This window comes from Pyrgilauda ruficollis, unplaced genomic scaffold (assembly GCF_017590135.1).
Source record: "Pyrgilauda ruficollis isolate IOZ18807 unplaced genomic scaffold, ASM1759013v1 scaffold3, whole genome shotgun sequence".
NCBI classification, from domain to species: domain Eukaryota; kingdom Metazoa; phylum Chordata; class Aves; order Passeriformes; family Passeridae; genus Pyrgilauda; species Pyrgilauda ruficollis.
In genome coordinates this window covers 12,090,605-12,111,843 of record NW_024524377.1, presented here as the reverse complement: position 1 = coordinate 12,111,843, position 21,239 = coordinate 12,090,605, and the positions used below count along the sequence as shown (strand labels likewise).

Here is a 21,239-nt window from a genome sequence, read left to right as displayed (position 1 = left end):
GCGCGTCTCCCCGCGGCGGGGGCGGCGCCGGGAACAGAGAGACGATGGTGTCTCCTCCCCTCGCGGCACTGCCCTGCGGAAGTGACGCGCGGGCGGGCGCAGCGCGGCGCGCGGCGGCCATGGGCAGGAAGGAGCGGGGTGAGCGGGGCCGGGAGCGGCGCGGGCCGGGCCGGGGATGGGAGGGGGGACCTGGGGCGGCTCGTCACAGCTCCCGCTCTGCTCCCAGATAAGAAGAAGTCCAAGAAGCGCCATTACGATGACGACGAAGACGATGAGGACGAAGGTGCCGGGAAGGAGCCGCAGGAGGCGGTGCCGTCGGCGGCGGGGAAGCAGGTGGAGGAGAGCGGCACCAAGGTGGACGAGTACGGCGCCAAGGACTACCGGCTGCAGATGCCCCTGAAGGCCGACCACAGCTCGCGGCCCCTCTGGGTGGTGCGTGCGCGGGGGCGGCGGGGCCGCTGTCGCCGTGTGCCCGAGGGTGGGATCGCTGCGGGACACGGACAGGCCGGGGAGGGGGTGTTCTCCCGTGGAGAAGCCGGGACCGCTGCGGGGTCAGGCGGGGAGCGCAGGGCGGGCCGAGTGTGCGGGGGGAGAGCCTCGGGCTCGCCTGGGAGCGGGGCTTGATGCGGTTCGGGGCCGTGCGTCCCCTGCAGCGCCCTGCGGGACAGGAGCCCCCGCAGCCTCCCGGCGGGGTCCCCGCTGTCGCGGGCGTGCTGCAGGGCAGGGCCAGCAGCAGCTCAGGCAGACGTCTCGGGGAGGGCTGTAGAATAGCGCGCTGGCACGAGACGGATCCATCACTGCAGTGACACAGGAGCAGGGTTTGCATGTTGGAGTGAAACGGCTCTAAGACATGCTGGCTTCATCTTCTGTAACTGGTGCCGTTTGTTTTCTCTGCCCTTTGAAAGGGGCGTCAGTGAACTTGTCCAAGGTCTGGCCAGTCGTGCACCATCTAGGAAAGAGATGGTTTCCCAGCCAGTGTCTGCACGGTGCTTGTCACCAAGTGCTGTACAGGCACCTAGGGCTGTGACACCCAAGTGCTGCCTGTCATTCATTCATTTGTTCTTTCATTCTGCGTAAAATGAGCTAGGAGTTTTGTTGTTCCAGGGAGTGGGGCTGGAAGCTTGCCTCTACTCCAGTAATTTCTTTAGCATTAAAAAAGAAGGCATACCCCAGCATGTCAGTCTGGAAAAACTTTATAGATCTGGATGTGGTTTATTCATTGTGCCATGGAAGGAACATAGACAAATCAATTCCTGGACCATTTTCAGAGGACAAAAGTTACATGTTTATTCATTTTCTTGTAACTTCATTATGAGATTCAGTTCAACTCACACTGTTGTGCCTTCAGCATTTGTTTATTTCTGTAGGCTCCTGATGGCCATATATTTTTGGAAGCTTTTTCTCCAGTTTACAAATATGCACAGGACTTTCTGGTCGCCATTGCTGAGCCTGTGTGCAGACCCACCCATATTCACGAGTACAAGCTGACTGCTTACTCCCTGTATGCTGCTGTGAGTGTGGGCCTGCAGACAAGTGACATCACCGAGTATTTGCAGAAACTCAGCAAGACTGGTGTCCCAGATGGAATAATTCAGTTTATCAAGGTAAGGCTGTTCTACTGGCATTGGAAATACATCTGTTTCTACTAAGGAACTCCTTTCCTGCTGCCTCTGCCTAATTGATTTATCATTTTTTAATCATCCATCACTTTTAACTATTTTATTGTTCTGTCATTGTTTCAAGAGAACATTTTTTTTTTCCTGTCTTTTTGCATATGGTATTGCTGCACAGGTACTATTTTCATAAGATAGCCTTTGTGGGATTATAAAAAGTACATTTAAGTGTCTGTGTAGATAATTTCAGCCAGTACAACTCGTACATGGGGAAAGTTTCCTCAGATTTGCTCTGAAGGAAAACTAAGAATGTAGGAAGCACTCTGTAATAGTGGGGCACTATGAGGCAGCCTGCCTTATCCTGCAAGTGTATTCTCACAGTCTTGGAAACAGTTTGAGGTTAGGTACAAAAAGTGAGTATCTGTGCCTGATCTCCTGTGTGAGATGATGTGAGCATCTTCTGAAAATGCCTTTTCAGGTTTGTTCCATGGGCATAACAGCAGTGCAAGTAAATGTTTTGTGATAAGGTGCTTCCCCACAAAGACCTAAAGCCATTGCAGTGTTTGGTCCTAAACATGGAATTTTGCAATCTCTTTTGCATGTTCCTAATGACTGCTCTCTTTGTAGCTGTGCACCGTCAGCTATGGCAAGGTGAAGCTGGTTCTGAAACATAACAGGTAAGTGGCTTCCTCCTCAGCTCTTGTGGCAGGAAGCCCTCCAAATGCACAGCTGTGAGTGAGTGAGTGAGTGAGTGAGTGAGTGAGTGAGTGAGTGAGTGCACTCAGGAGCTCTGGAGTCTCACAGCTGCCAGCTGAGTGTACAGCTCTCAGGTATCACTTCTAGAGCTTTTGGAAGTATTTAATACATTAGCTGACGAATTTTTGTGTTTGGCTATCCTGAGCTAGTGCTTGGTTGTTGTCACAGTTTTAAAAGTAGGTTGCAAATTTGATATTGGAGCTTGTTTCTTTAGTGCTTGGACTTGCAGTATGTCTTTTGAGGTTTTCAAATCATTTGAGAAAGATAGGCAAATCCAGTGGCAAGCGGTGGGTGCTTGTGTGTCTGTTGAATCTGATTTGTTTTAAAGCTAGAGGATAATGCTGGAAGGGGCCTGAAGAAGTCAGTGCATATTCTGTGATCTCCAACCAGCATCATCATTGAGGACTCTCCAGGATGCATTAGTTTTAAATTTTTAGGTGGTCTATGTTTTGGAAGTTTGGGGGTTTGTGTTTTGGGCTTTTCTGGTGCTGTGTACAGGACTTGAAAACACCACATCTGGCATTTTCACAAACTCAGCTCAGTTCAGTCAAAACAATTTACTTGATTTGCATGTGTCACAGATAAGAGGTATATGTGAGAGGTCTGTGTGGGCATTTCTGCTGGAGTTTGCCACTCAGGTTAGGTTAGAGAGCATTTGAGTGAGATGGAGGGATGACTGCACAGTATGTGATGCTTTTTGTGTGAGGCATCTTTTGAAAGTTTTGGTTGCCGTAATGTCTTTATTTTTGAATTAGCACCCCAAGACTGGATGCTTGAGCGTGCCTCTAGCTGTGCATCTATGCCACTCTTCCTGTGAGTTATTCAGTTGATGAGTTCATAAAAATGTTTTCCTGTATTCTTTCATTCTAGGTATTTTGTGGAAAGTACTCACCCTGATGTCATTCAGCAGCTTCTGCAAGACCATGTAATTAAAGAATGTCGCCTGAGAAATGCTGAAGGTGAAGAGACAGAGCTGATTACAGAGACATTCACAAGTAAATCAGTGGTATGTCCAGCCCTATTCTGAAATTACTGCAATGACTGGAGGTAAACTCTTGAGTAGTTTGGGGTTGCTGTTGTTTGTTTGTTGTATCAGCTGCTTTCTGCCTGTAACAAACTCTGCCTCTTTAATGAGCCCAAATTTGGGGAGAAGAGGGGAGCCAGAGTGTGTCTCTAATGAAACTTTTGGTGAAAATTCATGTTCCTCTATTTCAGATTGCCAAATCTAGTGAAGGTGGCCCTGGTCCATCAACTTCACAGGGAACAGACACTCAGAATAAGCCAGACGTCCCAGCTGACTTATTTGAGTTTTATGAACAGATGGACAAAGATGAGGAGGAGGAGGAGGAAACGCAGACGGTGTCTTTTGAAGTCAAGCAGGTATGAATATTGCACAGAAGCACATAAGCATGAGAACTTACTAGGAAGTACTGTGGCTCTCTGTTTGGTGGAGGAGATCATTGGAAGTCATTAACATTTCTTTCCTTTTACCTTCCAAAGTTTAGAATCTTAGAGGGTGGCAGTCCGGGTGTTGTTCCTTCCCAGCCTGCAGAGCACAGTGCTCACAGGCCAGAGAGGCTCCAGGGACTTGGGAGGTCCCCATCATGTGTGGCTGAGTATTACTTAATTCAAGATGAGAATTCAGTGGAGGCTGCTTTCAGAGAGCTTGGGTTTTTTTTCCTTTTCCCTCCTGCTTTTTGTTTGTAATTTATGGTTGCAGAAGGAACTCTATCTTGGTGGTTCCAATTTCATCACTTGAGAAGGGGAGCTGGAGGTTGGAGCGAAGTCCTTGCTTGACCTTCAGAGAGCTTCTATAAAACTTCTCAAGTTGGTTTTGGACTTGGTGATTCTAATGATGCCTTAGCAGGGGAAAAAGGAATTTAAAAAAGGATAATTTAGTAGCTGAGTTTTGTTTATTTGAAAAAAGCCAACCCAAACCAACAACCTCTTGGTGACTGATTCAGCCTGTTATTGTCTTGGAATAACTTCCATACAGGGTATGGAGGTTTTCAGGGTAACAGATGTGCAGCTTTGTGTAACACAGAGAACCTTTCATGTCTGTTACTGAACTCTTCATTGCAGGACTTCAGGCTGTAGTTTAATCATTGCTGGGCAAGCAGCAAGAGCTGAATGTGTCATGTTCTTCCATCTGCCTAAAGAGCCTTCTCGAATATTAACTGTCGTTCAAAATGTTTTGGGGGCTGGGGTGATCAGGGGTAAAGTTTCCAGAATAAGACTTCATAAGCATAAAAAAGAAATGTAACTTCACTTGGTGCTATGTAACCTAGTTGTTTTTAGGGAAAAAGAAATTAATGCACATGTGGAGAATTTATCAACTGAAGCTTTGATTCCTCTTCAGGAGATGATTGAAGAACTTCAGAAGCGTTGTATCCATTTGGAGTACCCCTTGCTAGCAGAATATGATTTCAGAAATGATTCTGTGAATCCTGACATCAATATAGATCTGAAGCCTACTGCAGTCCTCAGGCCCTATCAAGAGAAAAGCCTAAGGAAGATGTTTGGGAATGGACGAGCCAGGTCTGGTGTTATTGTCTTGCCATGTGGTAAGTGTTGGTACTTAGGCAATTTGTTCTTTATTTGCCTGTAGTAGAGAACATTCCAAAGATGACAGCTGCCTGGATTTCAGACAGCTGCAGTGACTGTTCTGGTCCCAGTGTGCAGGGTCCTGGTGGTTTTTATTTGGCTGGTGGTGAGGCTGTGCTGAGGGAGAGCTGGGTCACAGAGCTGTCTGTGTCCTGGCAGGAGCTGGGGAGCAGCTGTGCTACCTTCACAGTGCCAGTCGTGCTTCCACTGTGCCCTCTGCCACCTCTGCTCATCTTCCTGTGAAATGTAAAGCTGTTGGCATTGGAATTTGTTTCTTGGTTGGGAATGGGGAAACTGGAGGGAGCTGGGAATACAAAGGTGGCATAAAGGGGTGTCCAACGAAGCAAAGAGCTTGAGTGCACAGGTGCTGGGCAGGAGAGTTTGAGGAAGAAATGAGAGACATGCTGACTAGGACAGCCTACAGAAAACAGGGGGAAAAGGAGCAAACAGGAGGCTGTGTGCCAGTGCCCTCAGTATTAAGGGAGAAGGAGGCACATGGGACCTGTGATGAGGGCCTAAGAGTGCGTAAGGAGTGCTGGGAGAAGTGTGAAGGATGGGAAGATTTAAGGAGTTGCTTTGTGGGGGAATGTATAACTGGCAGAGACAGAGGAATAGAGTACCCCTAGGGAAGCTTTCTGTAGCCACCTGTAATTTAACATTCTTTTGAAATTAAAAAGCAGTAAAATTATTGCTTCTAATGGTCAAAGCCATTGTTTACAATTATTTTCTTGAGGAAATACAGTTGTCCTGTAGACAATCCAGCTGTATTTTTAAGAAACGAAATCTCTTTATGACTGTTGTAGCAAAGAAACAACAAAGAAATTTCCCTTTGCCTGATTTCATATCCTCTCATGGTTTTCCGTCGCTCTTTTATTTTGTTTTCCTCCTACTCCAGTGGTGTCCAAGAGATGACTAATGAGTGTCACTCCTCCTGCCCTGCAGGTGCTGGCAAGTCTCTGGTGGGAGTGACAGCTGCGTGCACTGTGCGCAAGCGGTGCCTGGTGCTCGGCAATTCTGCCGTGTCTGTGGAGCAGTGGAAGGCCCAGTTCAAGATGTGGTCCACCATCGACGACAGCCAGATCTGTCGCTTCACATCTGATGCCAAAGACAAGCCCATTGGCTGTTCTGTTGCCATCAGCACATACTCCATGTTGGGGCACACGACAAAAAGGTCTTGGGAAGCAGAAAGAGTAATGGAGTGGCTTAAAAGTCAAGAGTGGGGCCTTATGATACTGGATGAAGTCCATACCATTCCTGGTAATGTGTTGCACACATTGTTAATGTCCTTCTGTTCTTGTAGAAGTGGTGGGTTTTTTTGCTGTTCTTCTCATGGTTAATGTAGTGAGTAAACCCATGGCTCAGGGTTTTGAGACAAGTGAACTGCCTTGTTCTACTTCGCCCCCCCCCCCCCCCCCCCCCGCGATACTACATAGTTTAGCTGACCACTAGTTTTCTGAAACCCTTCAAATTAGTCACTGTGTTTTCTGTAACAGCAGTGTAAAGAACAAGTTCCTCTGTGTAGGTTGATAAAGTGGTCTTAGAATACCTGAATTACCTTTGCATAATTTGGCTGTAGATATATTTGAACAGGAGAGGAATTCATCTGCCTTTTTCTCTTAGATGCAGTGGCACTGCAGGCCAGCTTTTAATATCTATGAGTAAGCATAGTGATTAACATCTGTTGTCTTTGAAATTGCCATGTAATTGAGATCTGTACTACTGGAAAGCAATAATATACTATTACAGTGTCTGTGGAATAACCCTGGCTAAAAAACCCGAGATTCTCTTAGCTGTTCCTCCTTATTTTTATTTGAATACATTTTGGTGTCTACAGAAGTAATGGATTTCAGAAGTAGACCTTGGTGATTAATTACCATTTTATCAAAGTAGTGTACATGTACATACTCTACTTTTGTTCTTGCTTGGTTTCATAGAAATGAAGGTATAGCAACTCCTCTGTGATTTCTAGCAATGCTAAAGATGAGTAATTCTGCCATGTCCTGCAAGTCCTGAATGTGGCAGTCAGCCAAGAGTACTTGTGTCATAGTTCTTGCTAGGGAATAGTAGAGACCCAAACCAAGCCATGTAACCTCTGAATATATTAATTTTCTGTTCGGGAATGGGAAATAATAAACAAGGTTTACTAGGATTTTCAGAGTACACTTGACAATGCAAAGTAAAGCTGCAATCACTGTGAAGTTTTGCTGTAACACTGATTTGTTAGGAGTGTGTGTGCAATGGGGTACGATTTCCCAGTGCTGTGCTTGCCTTATGTTCAGGAGTTGATGAAAATATCTTTTTAAAAGTTGCAGTATTTATCTTCTGAAAACATTCAGGAAAGTTAACAAAAAATTTATCTTGGATTTCTTAGCAAAAATGTTCAGACGTGTGCTCACTATCGTCCAAGCTCACTGTAAACTGGGGCTGACTGCTACCCTGGTCAGAGAAGATGATAAAATTGTTGACCTGAACTTCCTGATTGGACCAAAGCTCTATGAAGCCAACTGGATGGAGCTGCAGAACAGTGGTTACATTGCTAAAGTCCAGTGTGCTGAGGTGATGCTCTGCTTTTTGGTACTATTAGTGTATATTTAGTATGCTTATAAAGTTGAGAAAAAAATTGGCAGCTCTTTTAAAAATAACAATAGTAGAAATTTTAAAACACGTAAGAAAATATCTGCTTATTTCAAGCCTGAACATATGAGAGTGAAACTTGAAAACGTAGGACTGGATCTCACCATTCTTTCTACCATAAAGATGTGACCTCTGTTCTTTCCAGCACATGGATGAGAGGTAAATCTGGTATCAAAAGAGGTGCAAATCTTTCACACAGGCACATAGAATGTTCAAGTAGTCTTTCTGGAAAGCCTAATTCAGTGTATTATCTCTGATAACTGACATGGAAGATTCTTAGGGAAGAGTATAACTTTATCCAAGCTCTCTGTTAATTACAAGGTTTCCACGTAAGCATTAGGGGATTGCTTTTTCATTAACTTATCTGGTCTCCTGTTGAATGGAAGTTTTAGCATCTGCATTGTGTGATGGTTGTTTGGGTTTTTGGTTGGTTTTTTTTTGTCTTTGGTGTTGTTGTTATTGTTCTGGTGGTTTATTTTAAGCCTGTCTTGCTAATTTCATGCAATTCTCCCTAGCTCTGGTACTGGGATAAAAGATGCAGATGCAGGTCAGCCCTTCTCTTTTTGAACATTGTGCAAACTGGAGGCTGTAGAAGGAAAAAAACCCACTGCTTTGAATGCACAGAATGCAAGTGAAAAGCACCTAGAAAAGAACTAGGGTTGAAGGGAGAGTAACCACTCCTCAAATTCAGATTTGCATTTAGGCACTTTGGTTAGTTCTGCTGTGCAAGCAAAATTCTCAGTCCCTGAACTGCCCTTTAGTCATTTGAAAATGAAGCATGGCATACCTCTTGTTCTGAGTGATGGGAAAATTCTGCAAGTTTCAATTCCTTAGGCCAGTGTTTTGAGCTAACATTTGTTGACTCTGCCAAAAGCAAAGAACAAAAAGCCCAGTGTTGAGTCCAGTACATGCACAACTGCTTTGCATATTTGTTTGGATTTCCTTGAGAAGTAGCACCATTAATCAGCTTGGTTTATTCCTCTCAGCCAGGAAAGGTGTGTGGCTCACTCTTTAAGTGCTGTTCTTCCCAGGTGGCCGGAGAGGGCAGTGCTGATGTCTCATAGGGCAGGTCATGGTTGTTGCAGGTGTTGCTCTTTCACTGCTGTAAAAGAGAATGACCAGCGCAGTTTAAAAAGTTACACCAAGTTTAAAAAAAGACAAGAAACCTGTTTTTTCAGAGTTTTGTAATTTACAAATAATCCCTTTCTGAGCAGCCATACTAAGTCTTTGGATTGGAGTGTCTGTCTTGCAAAATGTAAAATGAAAATTCAAAATACATGTGTTTGCCATGCAGTCAGAGGCATTGAGCAATAGAAGAAATTTTTTACCGCAATCAAATATTCAGTATTTGTATCTCATTGTCACTTTGATGTAATTGTCTTCTGGTTCAAGAGTTTTAAGTCTTTCATGTAGGCAGCACACAATAACAACAGAGCCTATTCAGTGCATGAATTTATTTTTAATGTAGTCAGAGGATAATAAAAGCATCATCTGGCATTTAAGTCACTGGAAAAAATATTTTGAAAAATTAGGTCTTATCAGTGCAGAACAATTAATGTTGTTTAAATAAAATTCTGTAAATTGCCATTAACTTCCTTAGCTGAATGGTGGTTATGAAAGAGGCTTTTCTCTGTGGAGCTTGTTAATTTCTATTGTGCAATGGATATGAGCATCATGTACAGCAGAGTGAATGTTTCCCAAATTATATCCCCTGTGGATAGTGTCAGATGTTATCAATAGTGTCACTTCATTGGCTCAAACTAGATACTTTCTTCTTTTTCCATGCTAGAGTAGAAAAAATAAACCTAGACTTGCTGAAGTACGATGGTTGTTATTTACATAAGAAAAGAATTGCTTAGGTATCCTGGGGTGATGTTATTGTCTATTGAAAACTAATCAGTCCTAGTGTTTTGGAAGCTCTAGACTCAATAGTTGTTAAAATAAAGGTCACTCCTTTGTGGATATATGAAGAAAGATGGGTGAATTTATTCTGTAATGAAGACAAAACGTCTCTCAGCTTTCTGAATATGGATGAAAATTAGTCGTTATGGGAAAAAGCTTTGACTGCTGTGAGAGGGAGACTGCACAGTTAATTCCCTTAATTACTGCTTTGTAGGAAGTAGCAGTCTTTAGTAAATTATTTAAGTGTGAACATGAAGTAACAATCTTGTTCCAGTCCCACTGCCTATTTCTGTCATGGATCTCAATGCCAAAGCATTTTGGAAAAACAGATTTTAGCAGTGCAGGAGACTTCACTGACTGGTAGCTTTCCTTTTGGTACAGAAATGACTGTGTTAAAATGTGTGACCTGCCCTATACAGAAAGTCCTAATGCATTACCAGCCCCCAATATCTTTTCAATTCCCACTGGGATTAAATAAGCAAATAATAGAGTGCTACTTTGTGTGTGTGTTTTCTAATTGTAGGTCTGGTGCCCAATGTCACCTGAATTTTACAGAGAATATGTAGCTATTAAAACAAAGAAGAGGATCCTGCTCTACACCATGAACCCAAACAAATTCAGAGCCTGTCAGTTCCTGATTAAGTTTCATGAGCGACGGAATGATAAAATCATCGTCTTTGCTGACAACGTGTTTGCACTGAAGGAATATGCAGTCAGACTTGGGAAGTAAGTGTTCACAACCAATGATGGCACTATTGTTTTCCTCCTCCCATGACAATTTCCTTGCAATCTCGCAGGTTTCAGTAGTCTTCAATATTTTTTGTAATGCTGTAACTCCAGTCCTCCTGCATAAAAAGCTCAGGAAGGTCTTTTTGGATGGACATTACTGGTACTGAAACATGATTTCGGTGTTTGAAAAGAGTCTCTGTTTAGCATTTGTTTCAGAAAAGTTTACGTCCAGGATTTTGCAAAAGATTTAGTATTTTTATTTTATTTTAATTAGTAAAAGCCAATGCAAAAATGAGGGGCTTTTGGAAATATCACTAGAACTGTTTCTTTAATGGATGGTAGCTTCCCCTGTCTCTCTGAAACAAAGGTTTTCAGTATATACTTTCTGGATCTTTCAGGATGTTCTGAGACCCAGGGCCGCCTTCTTGAGATTCTCAAAAGGTTTTTGCCTTAGAAAAATGAAGACAAGCTTTTTTGGTACCTGTGCTGTACTAGTGCAGTGCCTAGAACTGCAGTAATTGTTTAATAAACTAAAGGACATTTCTCCCTAGAGCTCCTTGATTACCTTAAATGACTGTAACATGAGTGCAGTTATAGGAGGTTGTGCAAACAGGGTTTAATGAGGGGTCAGCATCAGTCTGTTGGTAGGATTTGGGGAGGGACAGTCAGGGAGAGTTTGTCAGGATCGGGCATAGAGCGATTATTGGGAAACATAGCTTTATTAGCTGGTCTCATCCTTTCTTTGACAAGGCCAAATAATGCCTTGCTTGCTGGAAGCTGTGGGGCATTTTGATGGTGTATATCATGTCTAGGAATTTCAGCAGTATTCCTTAGCAAAACCACAAACAAACCTTACACTTTCCAAAATTTATGATCAGTTCTGACTGCATTTTAAGGGGCCGTGTGGTGCTGGCATGCTGTGACATCAAATAGCAAGCAGAGCTAATGGTGTTGGATGAATTCCAAAACCCGTGGTCTCTTTCATCATTTTTTTAATCTGTCTGGACAGAGATTAGCTGTAATGATGCCTCTGGAATGTCTCTAGCAGTGTTCAGTGTACCACAGACAAAGCCTTTAGCACAGGCAATGCTGGGGGGGCAGGGGATGCACAGCAGTTGTAAGTGAGGTAGATGCTGTGGAAGCGTGGCAGGAAAACCAGTTGAAGAAATAGTAGGTGGCCCCTTTTTATATTCTGGAGTGAATTCTGTGTTTCTCACATCATTTATGGAGCTCCAGGTTATCCAGCTGCCACTCTTAGAAAGAAAAGAGGCTTGCTGTGCTGGACAAAGGTGAGGTTTGTTTTAACTGGAGGTTTTTTGCTGTGAGCAGGCTAAACCAAAAGGAACTGTTAGTTTGTACAGGGCAGGAACTCTGTGTGTGGAGGAGAGAGCAGCCCAGTGGGTAGAGCACGAGTGCTGTGGCTGGGTGGGCTCCCCCATGGGGGGAGAGGTGGCCACGGTCTGGCTGCCTCTGCTGGCTCCTCCCTTAACCCCCTTGCCCTTGCTAGTGGGGAACCATCAGGGGAAGACCATGCACATGACAGGAATTACTTTGTCCACAATTTTTTGGGCCAGAGAATCGAAATGATAGTGTCATCCAGTATAGCATAGCTCATGTATGACTGGTTTCACTGGTGTTAGGAATATGTTTAAATCACTGTTTCTGAAGGACTGTGCCGTTGTGGTTCTGTCAGTTATGTCAGTTAATGGCAGAGGAATCTACCTTTCCAAATCCCTGAGATGAGGAAAATAAGTAATTAAAAAAAGAATCCGTTTAGCACTTAATGTTCTAGATTCAGGAAAGTACTCAGGAATGCCAGTGAAATGGCAAGTAGGATCTGGGCAAGTTAAAATGAATGACTGATAGCCAGGAGTTCAGGATTATTCTGTTCTCAATACAAAATGTGTTTGAATGTCTTCTTGGTGGTCTTAAGAAAAGGAAGACTCAAAAATTTAGTTTCAGTTTAAATCTGCTGTTTAACTTCACAGTTTAAATACTGCATGAAATTTAAAATAAGACTTAAGATATTACTGAATGCTACTAATTGAATAATGAAGATTTTTTCAGAATTGACTCATTTGCGACTTTCATTTTTTAGCTGGTTTTTTTCTAAAAGTCTGCTTAAATAGAAGAATTAGATTAGAGATGACTAGGATTGTTTGGTAAAAAACCCTAGAATAAAGTTTGTAGTAAAGAAAGCAAGAGGAGCCAGTGCACAGGGATTAGTTGATAAGAATAGAAAACCTTAGCCTATGCACTTCCATGTTTATGTTCACCTACGACTTGTGTATGTGCAATATTAAATGGAAAATTTGAGCTTGGTTCCTTGTCTTAGAAGTAATTTATGAAACTGTGAGCAAAATGGTAATTGGAAAACTCCTGTTGTTTGGAGATGCTTGGTAACCTTATTTTGGTCGAGTAGTACAGCAGATGACAAAACAGTGGCAGTGCTATCCTGCACGCAGCTCACTGTTTTTGTGTGGGCTTTGCTCTTCTTTTTGTTTTTTTAACTCTGCTTAGGCAGAAATAAAACAGCCAGACACTGAAAAATTCATAGCAGTCCAAGTTACTCATGAAGTCTGTGAGTGACTGAGTTTGTGTGAGCCTTCAGGATTGAGACATGAAATGTTCCATGTAATTCATTGTCAGACATTAGAAACCGTGGATGAAATGCCACTGTGAGCTGCTCATGAAATGTTTGAGGCCTTTGCATCATTACAGTAAGCCCAGAAGGTATTAGAAGGGGCACGAGGTTAGCTTGAAAAGCAAAAATAATTTTCCCAGAACAACACCCAGCAGCCCATTTGTGACACCCAGCGTATCCTTGATAGAGAAGCCTGTGTTTTCAAGTGTTTAAATAGGAAGCAAAGGTTGCAGCTGTAAATGTGCTAACTCAGTACATCTGAGGAAAAAAATGTCTTTTAACAGCTGCCTTCAGTCTTTCATGTAGGCTTAGCAAATGTATTCAGTGTGTTGATATACAGCTTCATTGGTGCACGTAATTGCAAAACATTTGTAACTGTCAGAATCTCTTTCTGGTTGACTGGGTTGCTGCAGAGGATTCCACAAACCCCTGGGCAGCTGCTATAAAGAGTCAAACAAGCTAAAAGTGAACTGATATCTGTACCAAAATCTCATTTGTTTTCATATCTGCTCAAAGGTGTCCTACACTCCCTGCCATGGTAACTCATAAGAAATCAGTGAGAAATCTTGAATTTATTTCTTTTGTATATGTTGTGTTCTTTTCAGACCCTATATCTATGGTCCTACTGCACAAGGGGAAAGAATGCAAATTCTGCAAAACTTCAAGCACAATCCAAAAATCAACACTATTTTCATTTCCAAGGTGAGGGAGTATATTCACTGTATCCTTGTGCCTATCTTTGGAATCAGCTGCACATGCACGGTGTGCATTTGACATCTTCGTATCACAGCACACAAAGAAAGCTGTGCTTTGTATTTAGTTTGGCTGGGGAGGTGTGGAGATAAGAGACTGCTCAGAGGGTGCTGCTCTGTTGCAGGTAGGGGACACGTCCTTCGATCTGCCAGAAGCCAATGTTCTCATCCAGATTTCATCCCACGGTGGGTCACGAAGGCAGGAGGCTCAAAGGCTGGGACGAGTGCTGAGAGCCAAAAAAGGTAAAGGAGGTGGTGCTTGGGCTCTGGGCCTTGGATCATAGCAGCCTCCTTTGGATCTCATTGGATCTCCTGCCTAGAGCAGGAGAAACTGGATGTTCATGAGGCTTCCTTACGTTTTAGTCAAAGAGAATATACCTATATACCAGTGCATGAAAATTCAGCATCTTCTGGGTCAGTAAACTTAGTGATGAGAAAACTTCTAAAGGACAAAAAAAGCTGAAAGAAAACTGACTTTCTATGGCAATTCTCTCACTTTTTCATTCCTTGATATTTTCTTCAACATGAAATTGTTTATGTTGGATCATAGTATTATTCTAAGAAGCAAACCTCTGGAAATCACATTTTTGACACTGTAGATTACTTGCTTCTAAAAATTGGATTTGGTTTTTTGACTAGTTTATTTTTGGAAAACATGGCCAAAGGATTTTTTTTTTGGTTTAGAACAATTTACTCTTAAAATACTTTCTACTCAGACTTAAGCTCTGCAGACACTTATTTTATGTGCAGTTTGTGCTTTTTAACAGGTAAGGCTTTGTTTGAAAATGCAAACAAATCCCACGTTAATGAATTGACAAAGTCTTAAGGAAACCCTGAGCTTTAAAAGAGAACCCTGTTACCAAGGTAACAGACCTTAAGGACTGTAAGTGAAAAAAAAAAAGTTTATGCACAGCCTGGTATATGCTGGTCTTCAGATAGTGGTGTGAATTCTTAGCTAAGTATCTTTGTTTCATTTTTTTAATTCAAAAACACTGCAAACTCTAGTTCACATGGATAAAACTTTTCTTTTTTCTTTTTCTCTTGGGCTTTTTTTGACATGCACGACAGTCCTTGCTCTTGACTTTGCACTTCTTCTTGACATGATAGACTTAAAAACAATTTTATCTTTCACCTTGCCTAGCAGAAGAAAGCAGCAAATTCTTATTAGAGCACCTGTGTGATTGTGTTAGTCTATATTTCCTTTTCTGTTTTTGTCTTCTCACCTATCCTCAAGTTATTAAGAACAAAAGTAGGAGTTTCCATGCTGTGTTAGTCAGTTTATGCGAGGTCTGGATGCAGCTAGACAATGCAAATAGTTTTTGTGGGAATAAGTTACTGTTACAAGTACCTGTTTTCAATATTTATTCCTTGGTTGTTCTTTGTTGCAGTGTTCCAAATGAAACTAATCACTGAGTGGTTTTGTCTCTTAGGCATGGTTGCAGAGGAATACAATGCCTTTTTTTATTCCCTTGTATCCCAAGACACTCAGGAAATGGCATATTCAACAAAACGACAACGGTTTCTTGTTGATCAAGGGTATAGCTTCAAGGTAACTTGTTCCTTCTATTTATTATGCTTGAGGCCTAAGGATGTAATTTTCATATTGTTTAGTGTTAGTATTCGGTCCAGTACTTGAGAATTCTGGGTGTGGAATGCATTAATGAAGGTTTTTCTTGCAAGCAAGAACTGCCCTGGTATTGTTTTATCATCTATTGTGAGGGCAGATACAAGTAGCTTTGTACAGCTTCTAGAAGGGTAAGTGTTGTTGAAACACTTGAAAGCAGGCACCCTGCAGGGTGCAGTGCATGTTCCTTGGCGGTTGGTTGATGTTTGTGCTGTTCACTTGTCCATCTGTGTGGGCTCCCATTATACAGTACCACACTGGCGCTGCATGAAGCAGCGGTGGGTGTTGTCAGAGTGGGCAGCACCAATTTAGACAACTTGCAAAACTTAGCAAGTGACAATTTCCAAAGAGCTCCAGTCTCAGACCAGTATTTCACTATGTCATCTTCTTCCAAACATAACCAAAGCTCCTCTGTATTATAGATTTCATGGCATATCTTACTTATTTTTCTTTTAATGCATGGATTGCCCTGTATGCTCATCTTTTAGGCTGTAAAGGCAGCAGAGTATCATGATAGCTCTTGGGTTTAGGTAAATCTTTCCTTTGACAAATTGGAGCTTACTGCTCTGATAGAAGCCTTCCTGATGGGAAGCAGTGCTGAGGAGAATGAAAAATAAGACTTCCACATCTGGCTGTTCAAGAGCTTGTCTGGGTGAGGCACCAGTACAGGATATTCCCCTGAAATGCTGGGCTGGAGGAAATCACTGCTCTGGAAAGAGCAGCCCATTAAAGAGCTCTTCAGAAACAGACCTGTCATGGTGTTTATAAGTGAGAACTTTGTTTTCCTTTGTAATGAATGTGTTTCAACAAAGTTGTAGATTAGTACTAAGCTGCAGCTAATTACAGCAAATACATCTGTGTGGCTATAGCCAGGAAGATTAGAGTAATCTCTTTACTTATATTTGAATGCCCTGGATTCTAGAACTGAGGAGGAGGTTAAAATAGAGGGATTTCATTTTGCAAGGAAGGAGCTCTTAGTCCTAGGAGCTTTGGTGTAATGTGGCACAAAAGCAGTGCAAGTGGCCAGCTGAGTGTTTGGAGCAACATTTTTGCTGACCAGTACTGGAATGTTCTTTATTTGCAGATTGGAAACAAAACATTAGAATATCTGTTTTCTTCTGTTTGCCAAACTTTGTCATAGCTGGCATCAAAGAATAGTAGGGCTGAAAGAAACTTCCAAAAAAACATCTATTGTGTTTCTTCATTCCGAGCAAGGATGAACTATGTGTATTGCATTCCCAATAGATGTCTGCTTTCTGAGTATTCCAAATGTGGAGACTCTACCTCTTCTTTAGATAATTATTTCAATGATAATGTCCTGTCCTTTAGAATTTGTGTTCCTGAATAACTAAAAATTCATTACTAGTTTAAAAGAGTAACAATTTTCACTTTTTGTTTAGGACTTAACTTTCTTCTTGCCATCTCTCAATAACTTCATTCTTTGCTTTTCATCAAAAAGAGAACTGGAGTAAAAAGTTTTTGCTAAATCCACATATCTTGTCTTTGCTTCTTAAATATCAGCCTTGTTACAGTTTACTACTTGGAGTGTACTGCTGGCTGGTGTTTTTTTGGTTAGCTAACCAGTTGCCTTTGCTACTGTATTGAATTTTTATTTAGAGACTAAATGTAGGATATACTAAATTTTAAACCAGTAACAGGAGAACTCTGTATATTAAAGAACTGGGGGTAACTTTTAAACAGAGCATCAGTTGGACAGCTTAAAAGATGATGCAGTGGGGATTCTTTCCATTCTATGAATCATGCTAGCACTGTTTTGCAACCAGAGCTGGAAACAGGTAAATACAATTTAAAATGGATTTTTGTGACTCCTTTTTCTTTATTTTTGAGATGACCATAGCACATATTCTCCTAAATAAACAAGGAGTACCATAGTGTTCCTTTAGCAATGTAGGACTGATTCCTTCCATTAATGGATTCATCAAGTTTGGACGTTTTCTCAGGAAAACATCCTTTTTCAGACTAGACATTCCCACAAATAACAGCTTACAGCACTGAATATTCATTCCAGTGTTTCCCTACCCCATTTTTGAAAAATGCTACTTGGCAGCTAATATGGATTTCTTTAAGTTAAACTTTATTTACAGTGTTTTTGTGATGTGCTCCAACCCAGACTGCTGAGGTAATTAGTTTCTAATTGTATTGAGTCAAGAGATAAGCAGAAAGGATAAGGAAAAACACTACATAATCAATGGCTGAGTGAGAATGTCTTTCTCAAAACCATGTCAAATGTGAGATTTTCAAATTACCTCTGGTTAACAAAGTAAACTGCCTGTTGCAAATCTTTATAACAGAAGTTTGAGATCTTTCAGTTCTTCAGAAGAGGAGCTTTGTCAGCTGATGGAGCCCATGGCACTGCATTGCCACTAGGCCACATGTGCCCTGCACCCACAGTTACCAGATGAGTTACTGAGAATTCCAAGGAGAGCGAACTTAACTGAAGTTACCCAGTGTTAAAGTACTCAAAGGCTGGAAGAGTCCTTTTGCTCTGTGACTGATGCTCTGTTGCAAGTTGCTGCACTGTCTCCCAACAGCTGTACATCTCCATTTGTTAGGGGTTTTTCCCCATTGTCCTGAATGCTTCTTGCTAAAATTCTAAGTCTCTGCAGAGGTGATGGATTATTTTTGTTAACTGTAAAATACTGGTTCTTAAACTAGACTAATCTAGAGCCTACAGCATGACACCAACCTTGCAGTAAGTTGGATACATGTCTGAGTTATATGTGCTTGGGTCAGATTCTTGGTCAAGCTGGTATAAACAATGTTTAGCTGACATGCTCTGGCCAGAGCTTTTCTTTCTTTCTTTTTTTTTTTTTTTTTCTTTTCTTTTTTTTTTTCAAAGATGTGTCTTTTGCATTTCCAGCCAGAATATAACCAGAGCTGTGAGTGTATGTATATGTACATCACTTAGCAAGATTTTGTATGTATCTGTGCTATCTGTAATGTGAGGTTGTTCCAACCATTAATAAAAGTTGAAGGCAGTTCCAGCAGGATATGGAATCAGAAATACTTGTCTTGATTTTGCATAGCTAACAGTGAGGAGGAAGAGCCCTCACCTTGTAGTGTGCTCTGTTTCTTAGGTAATCACAAAGCTGGCAGGCATGGAAGAAGAAGAACTTTCATTTTCAACCAAAGAAGAACAGCAGCAGCTTCTCCAGAAAGTCCTGCAGGCATCTGACCTGGATGCTGAGGAGGAAGTAGTTGCTGGAGAATATGGTTCAAAGTCAGCTCAGGTAATGAAGAATTCTTTGAAAAGAATGACCACAGGTGGGACAGAACTGGGCCATTTTATTTCCATCCAATTCTAAATGTGATGTTGTCATGGATAGCCTGGTATCTTTGTGAAACGTTAGAGAATAGATCTGTTTTTTTAATCTGTATTAGCCTTTAGCTATTGGAATAATTCACTTGTGGGGCACTCAGAAAAAATTCGACATGGAATTCATGTCCTTCTCCATCATATTTGAAGGAGAAGGTAACAGATCTGTTGTTACAGATTTTGAAGTAAATCTTTTAAGTCACATGCAATGAAAATATTTGAAGCTTCTGATGCCACACTAAGCACGTGCCTGTGCTCCTTGTCCTTGCAGGTGTCCCGCCGTGCAGGCACCATGAGCTCCATGTCCGGAGCGGATGACACCGTTTACATGGAGTACCACTCCTCACGGAGCAAGGCGTCTGCCAACAAACACATCCACCCCCTGTTCAAGCGCTTCCGCAAGTGACGTCCTTCACACGGCCGTCTCCTTGGAATGTCAGCCGCGGACATGTCCTGCTACTGGAAAGATGGAGTTGAAATTTATGACAGCTCCTTTACCAGACTCTTTTATATGCATCTGTACAGCCACATATTTACTTACCAATGTATGTGCTCTCATAGGTGAATGGGAAAGCAAAGAAGGAACTAAATCTTACCATGAAAATATTTTTAGAAACTTTAAGATACAAATATGTCACAGCACATACTTTTTTTCTGTGGCACTGTGCTCCTTGTCTTATGCCCTCATTTCCTCATGGCCGGAGGGCAGAAGCATATGGGCCACTTCATTCAAGAAAAGTACTTGTCCGGTTTTCAGGGTAATTAATAGATTTTATTTTTATCAGCAGAAGATCCTTTTTCAGAAGAGTCCTGAAAAGGTTTTGTAAATGAAGTTTGTACTGATGTTTGAGATATTATTTATCTGATTCTTGTGTCTACTCAACAATATACTGTTTCTCAAAATGCTTAAATAAAACCATTCAGTGAGCTGAACAAATCCTGAGAGGAGCACTTTACATTATATTTTTAAACGGAGAGCTAATTTATACTTGTGACTTTACCTGTATTAAAATTCTAACAGATAGGTCAGAAATACTTTAGAGTTTGAACACAAGAAGAAAAAGAGACTGTCTCCAAAGTAAACTCGAGGAAAGCATTAGTAGTAAATACAAATGAATTCTGTGCTCGTTTTCTTAATTTTTCTTGCTACTCTTGAGGAGTTGCTCAAATAAAAGCTGTTTCTCTTGTTATTTATATTCTATTTATTAACCATGCAATAAATCCTTCGTAACTGCTAAACAGTGCACTGTCACCACATAGGTTATTATTGGATCAAAAAGCATTTTGACTTCTCACAAGGTGAATTGGAAGAATGTGTGAAAGAAAGATTCCTGAGGTTTTGGTTTTTTTTTTAATGAAGACCATTATAATTCTAGAAAACAACAGGGAAATGTTGGTGGTTTATGGCAGAAGAATGCTTTCTAAGTAACACCTGCTTAGTAATGTAACATGCTACTTGGTGTTGTATTAAGAGGTGTTATTTCTATGATTGTTTGTAGAGCTTCAGGAACTACCTCTGTTGGTTGAAAATAGGTTTGTATAAAGTGGAACATGCATGGTACAGCTATTCTGGTTTTATGACAAATGTGCTCCAGAAGAATACTGAATTCTGTTTCTTATTAGCATGAATTCACAAACTGAGAATGTAGAAATATTGAAAGCATTTAATAATTGAGAACACATGGTGCTTAATTTCGGTTTCTGTGTCAGAATCAGGTAATTTTTAAAAAGGGAACTGATCTGCCTCAGATTAAACTTTGTTTAGGCTCTGAGCCCTACCCTGTAACACTTGATTGCTTTCTCTCATGCTGAGTCTTCTGGCTCACAACCTGGAACCAGCCATGGCAGTGCTGGAGTGGCTCATACAGAAGAGATAATTGTGCAGTATTCTGGTGCTTATTTCCTCTCCCCAGTTTAAAGCATTATTTACTTTTGATAGTAGTTTGGACCAGCTCAATGGCAACAGTTAGTAGCAAAATGGTAATTTAGTATAATGGGAGGGGCATGTGACAGAGGTTTAGCTGAGCAAGTAAGGCAGTGTCCCTCTGCATAATTCTCTCTTAAAAAGCTTTATGAATTGCTTTGAAACTATTCTCCACCCTTCATAAACTTGAAAAAACTCACAATGACCTACTAAAAATGGCTTAATACTGAGTCCTGTAATTGTGGAATCACTAGTAGTAGCTGGATTTAGGAGCGCTGTAGTTCATGTGTAGTAAATCGTGACTAATGATCTCACTCCTCTAAGTAATGTGTGTGGGATGCAGCACATTCAGCATCAAGTAAAGCATAATAATTTTACGAGGCATGAATGACTCTGTGCATCAGTGATGGCATCTTGGTATTCAAACTTTAGAATTCATTACATTGCTAAGATTAAGTGCAGTAATTACCGCCTGCTGTTATCCAGGCTGTGGCAGCAAGTGGCAGACTGGTGCATTTACTCACCACAGCTGAGTTGCTGCTGCACATGGCAGCACCTGTACCATAACTGGGTCGGGCAGGTCAGTCACTGAGGAGCTGCTGGCTCCTGGGGCTTCTGTCCTGCTGGCCCCTCACTACCCCTGCGCTCTGGCCATGCACCCAGGGGTCACAGTAGACAGCTCCAGAGCTGTAATCCCAGCGCTCTAGGAAACTAAATTGT

The 21,239-nt window shown here is 41.7% G+C and overlaps 1 protein-coding gene across 2 annotated transcripts; it reads left to right on the top strand.

Moving 5' to 3' along the window:
- Positions 1–91: 91 nt before the first annotated feature.
- Positions 92–19,785, top strand: ERCC3 (ERCC excision repair 3, TFIIH core complex helicase subunit). 2 transcript variants are annotated; one of them, XM_041473226.1, is made up of 15 exons: positions 92–138; positions 227–432; positions 1,368–1,604; positions 2,241–2,290; positions 3,240–3,375; positions 3,585–3,749; positions 4,729–4,933; positions 5,916–6,230; positions 7,345–7,529; positions 10,033–10,235; positions 13,488–13,584; positions 13,760–13,877; positions 15,065–15,183; positions 18,357–18,509; positions 18,867–19,785. In XM_041473226.1, the coding sequence occupies exons 1-15, from the start codon at positions 120–122 to the stop codon at positions 18,999–19,001; spliced, it is 2,343 nt and encodes a 780-aa protein (XP_041329160.1). In that variant the 5' UTR covers positions 92–119; the 3' UTR covers positions 19,002–19,785. The 2 variants fall into 2 exon arrangements, with proteins under 2 accessions (XP_041329160.1, XP_041329161.1); XM_041473227.1 differs by lacking the exon at positions 18,867–19,785 and having other exon boundaries at positions 13,760–13,876; positions 15,063–15,183; positions 18,357–18,493.
- The last annotated feature ends 1,454 nt before the right edge of the window (positions 19,786–21,239 follow it).

Coding starts and splice junctions, on each gene's coding strand:
- ERCC3 (XM_041473226.1), top strand. Junction 433..1,367: donor GCTCGCGGCCCCTCTGGGTG/GTGCGTGCGCGG, acceptor TTATTTCTGTAG/GCTCCTGATGGCCATATATT. Junction 6,231..7,344: donor TGAAGTCCATACCATTCCTG/GTAATGTGTTGC, acceptor TGGATTTCTTAG/CAAAAATGTTCAGACGTGTG.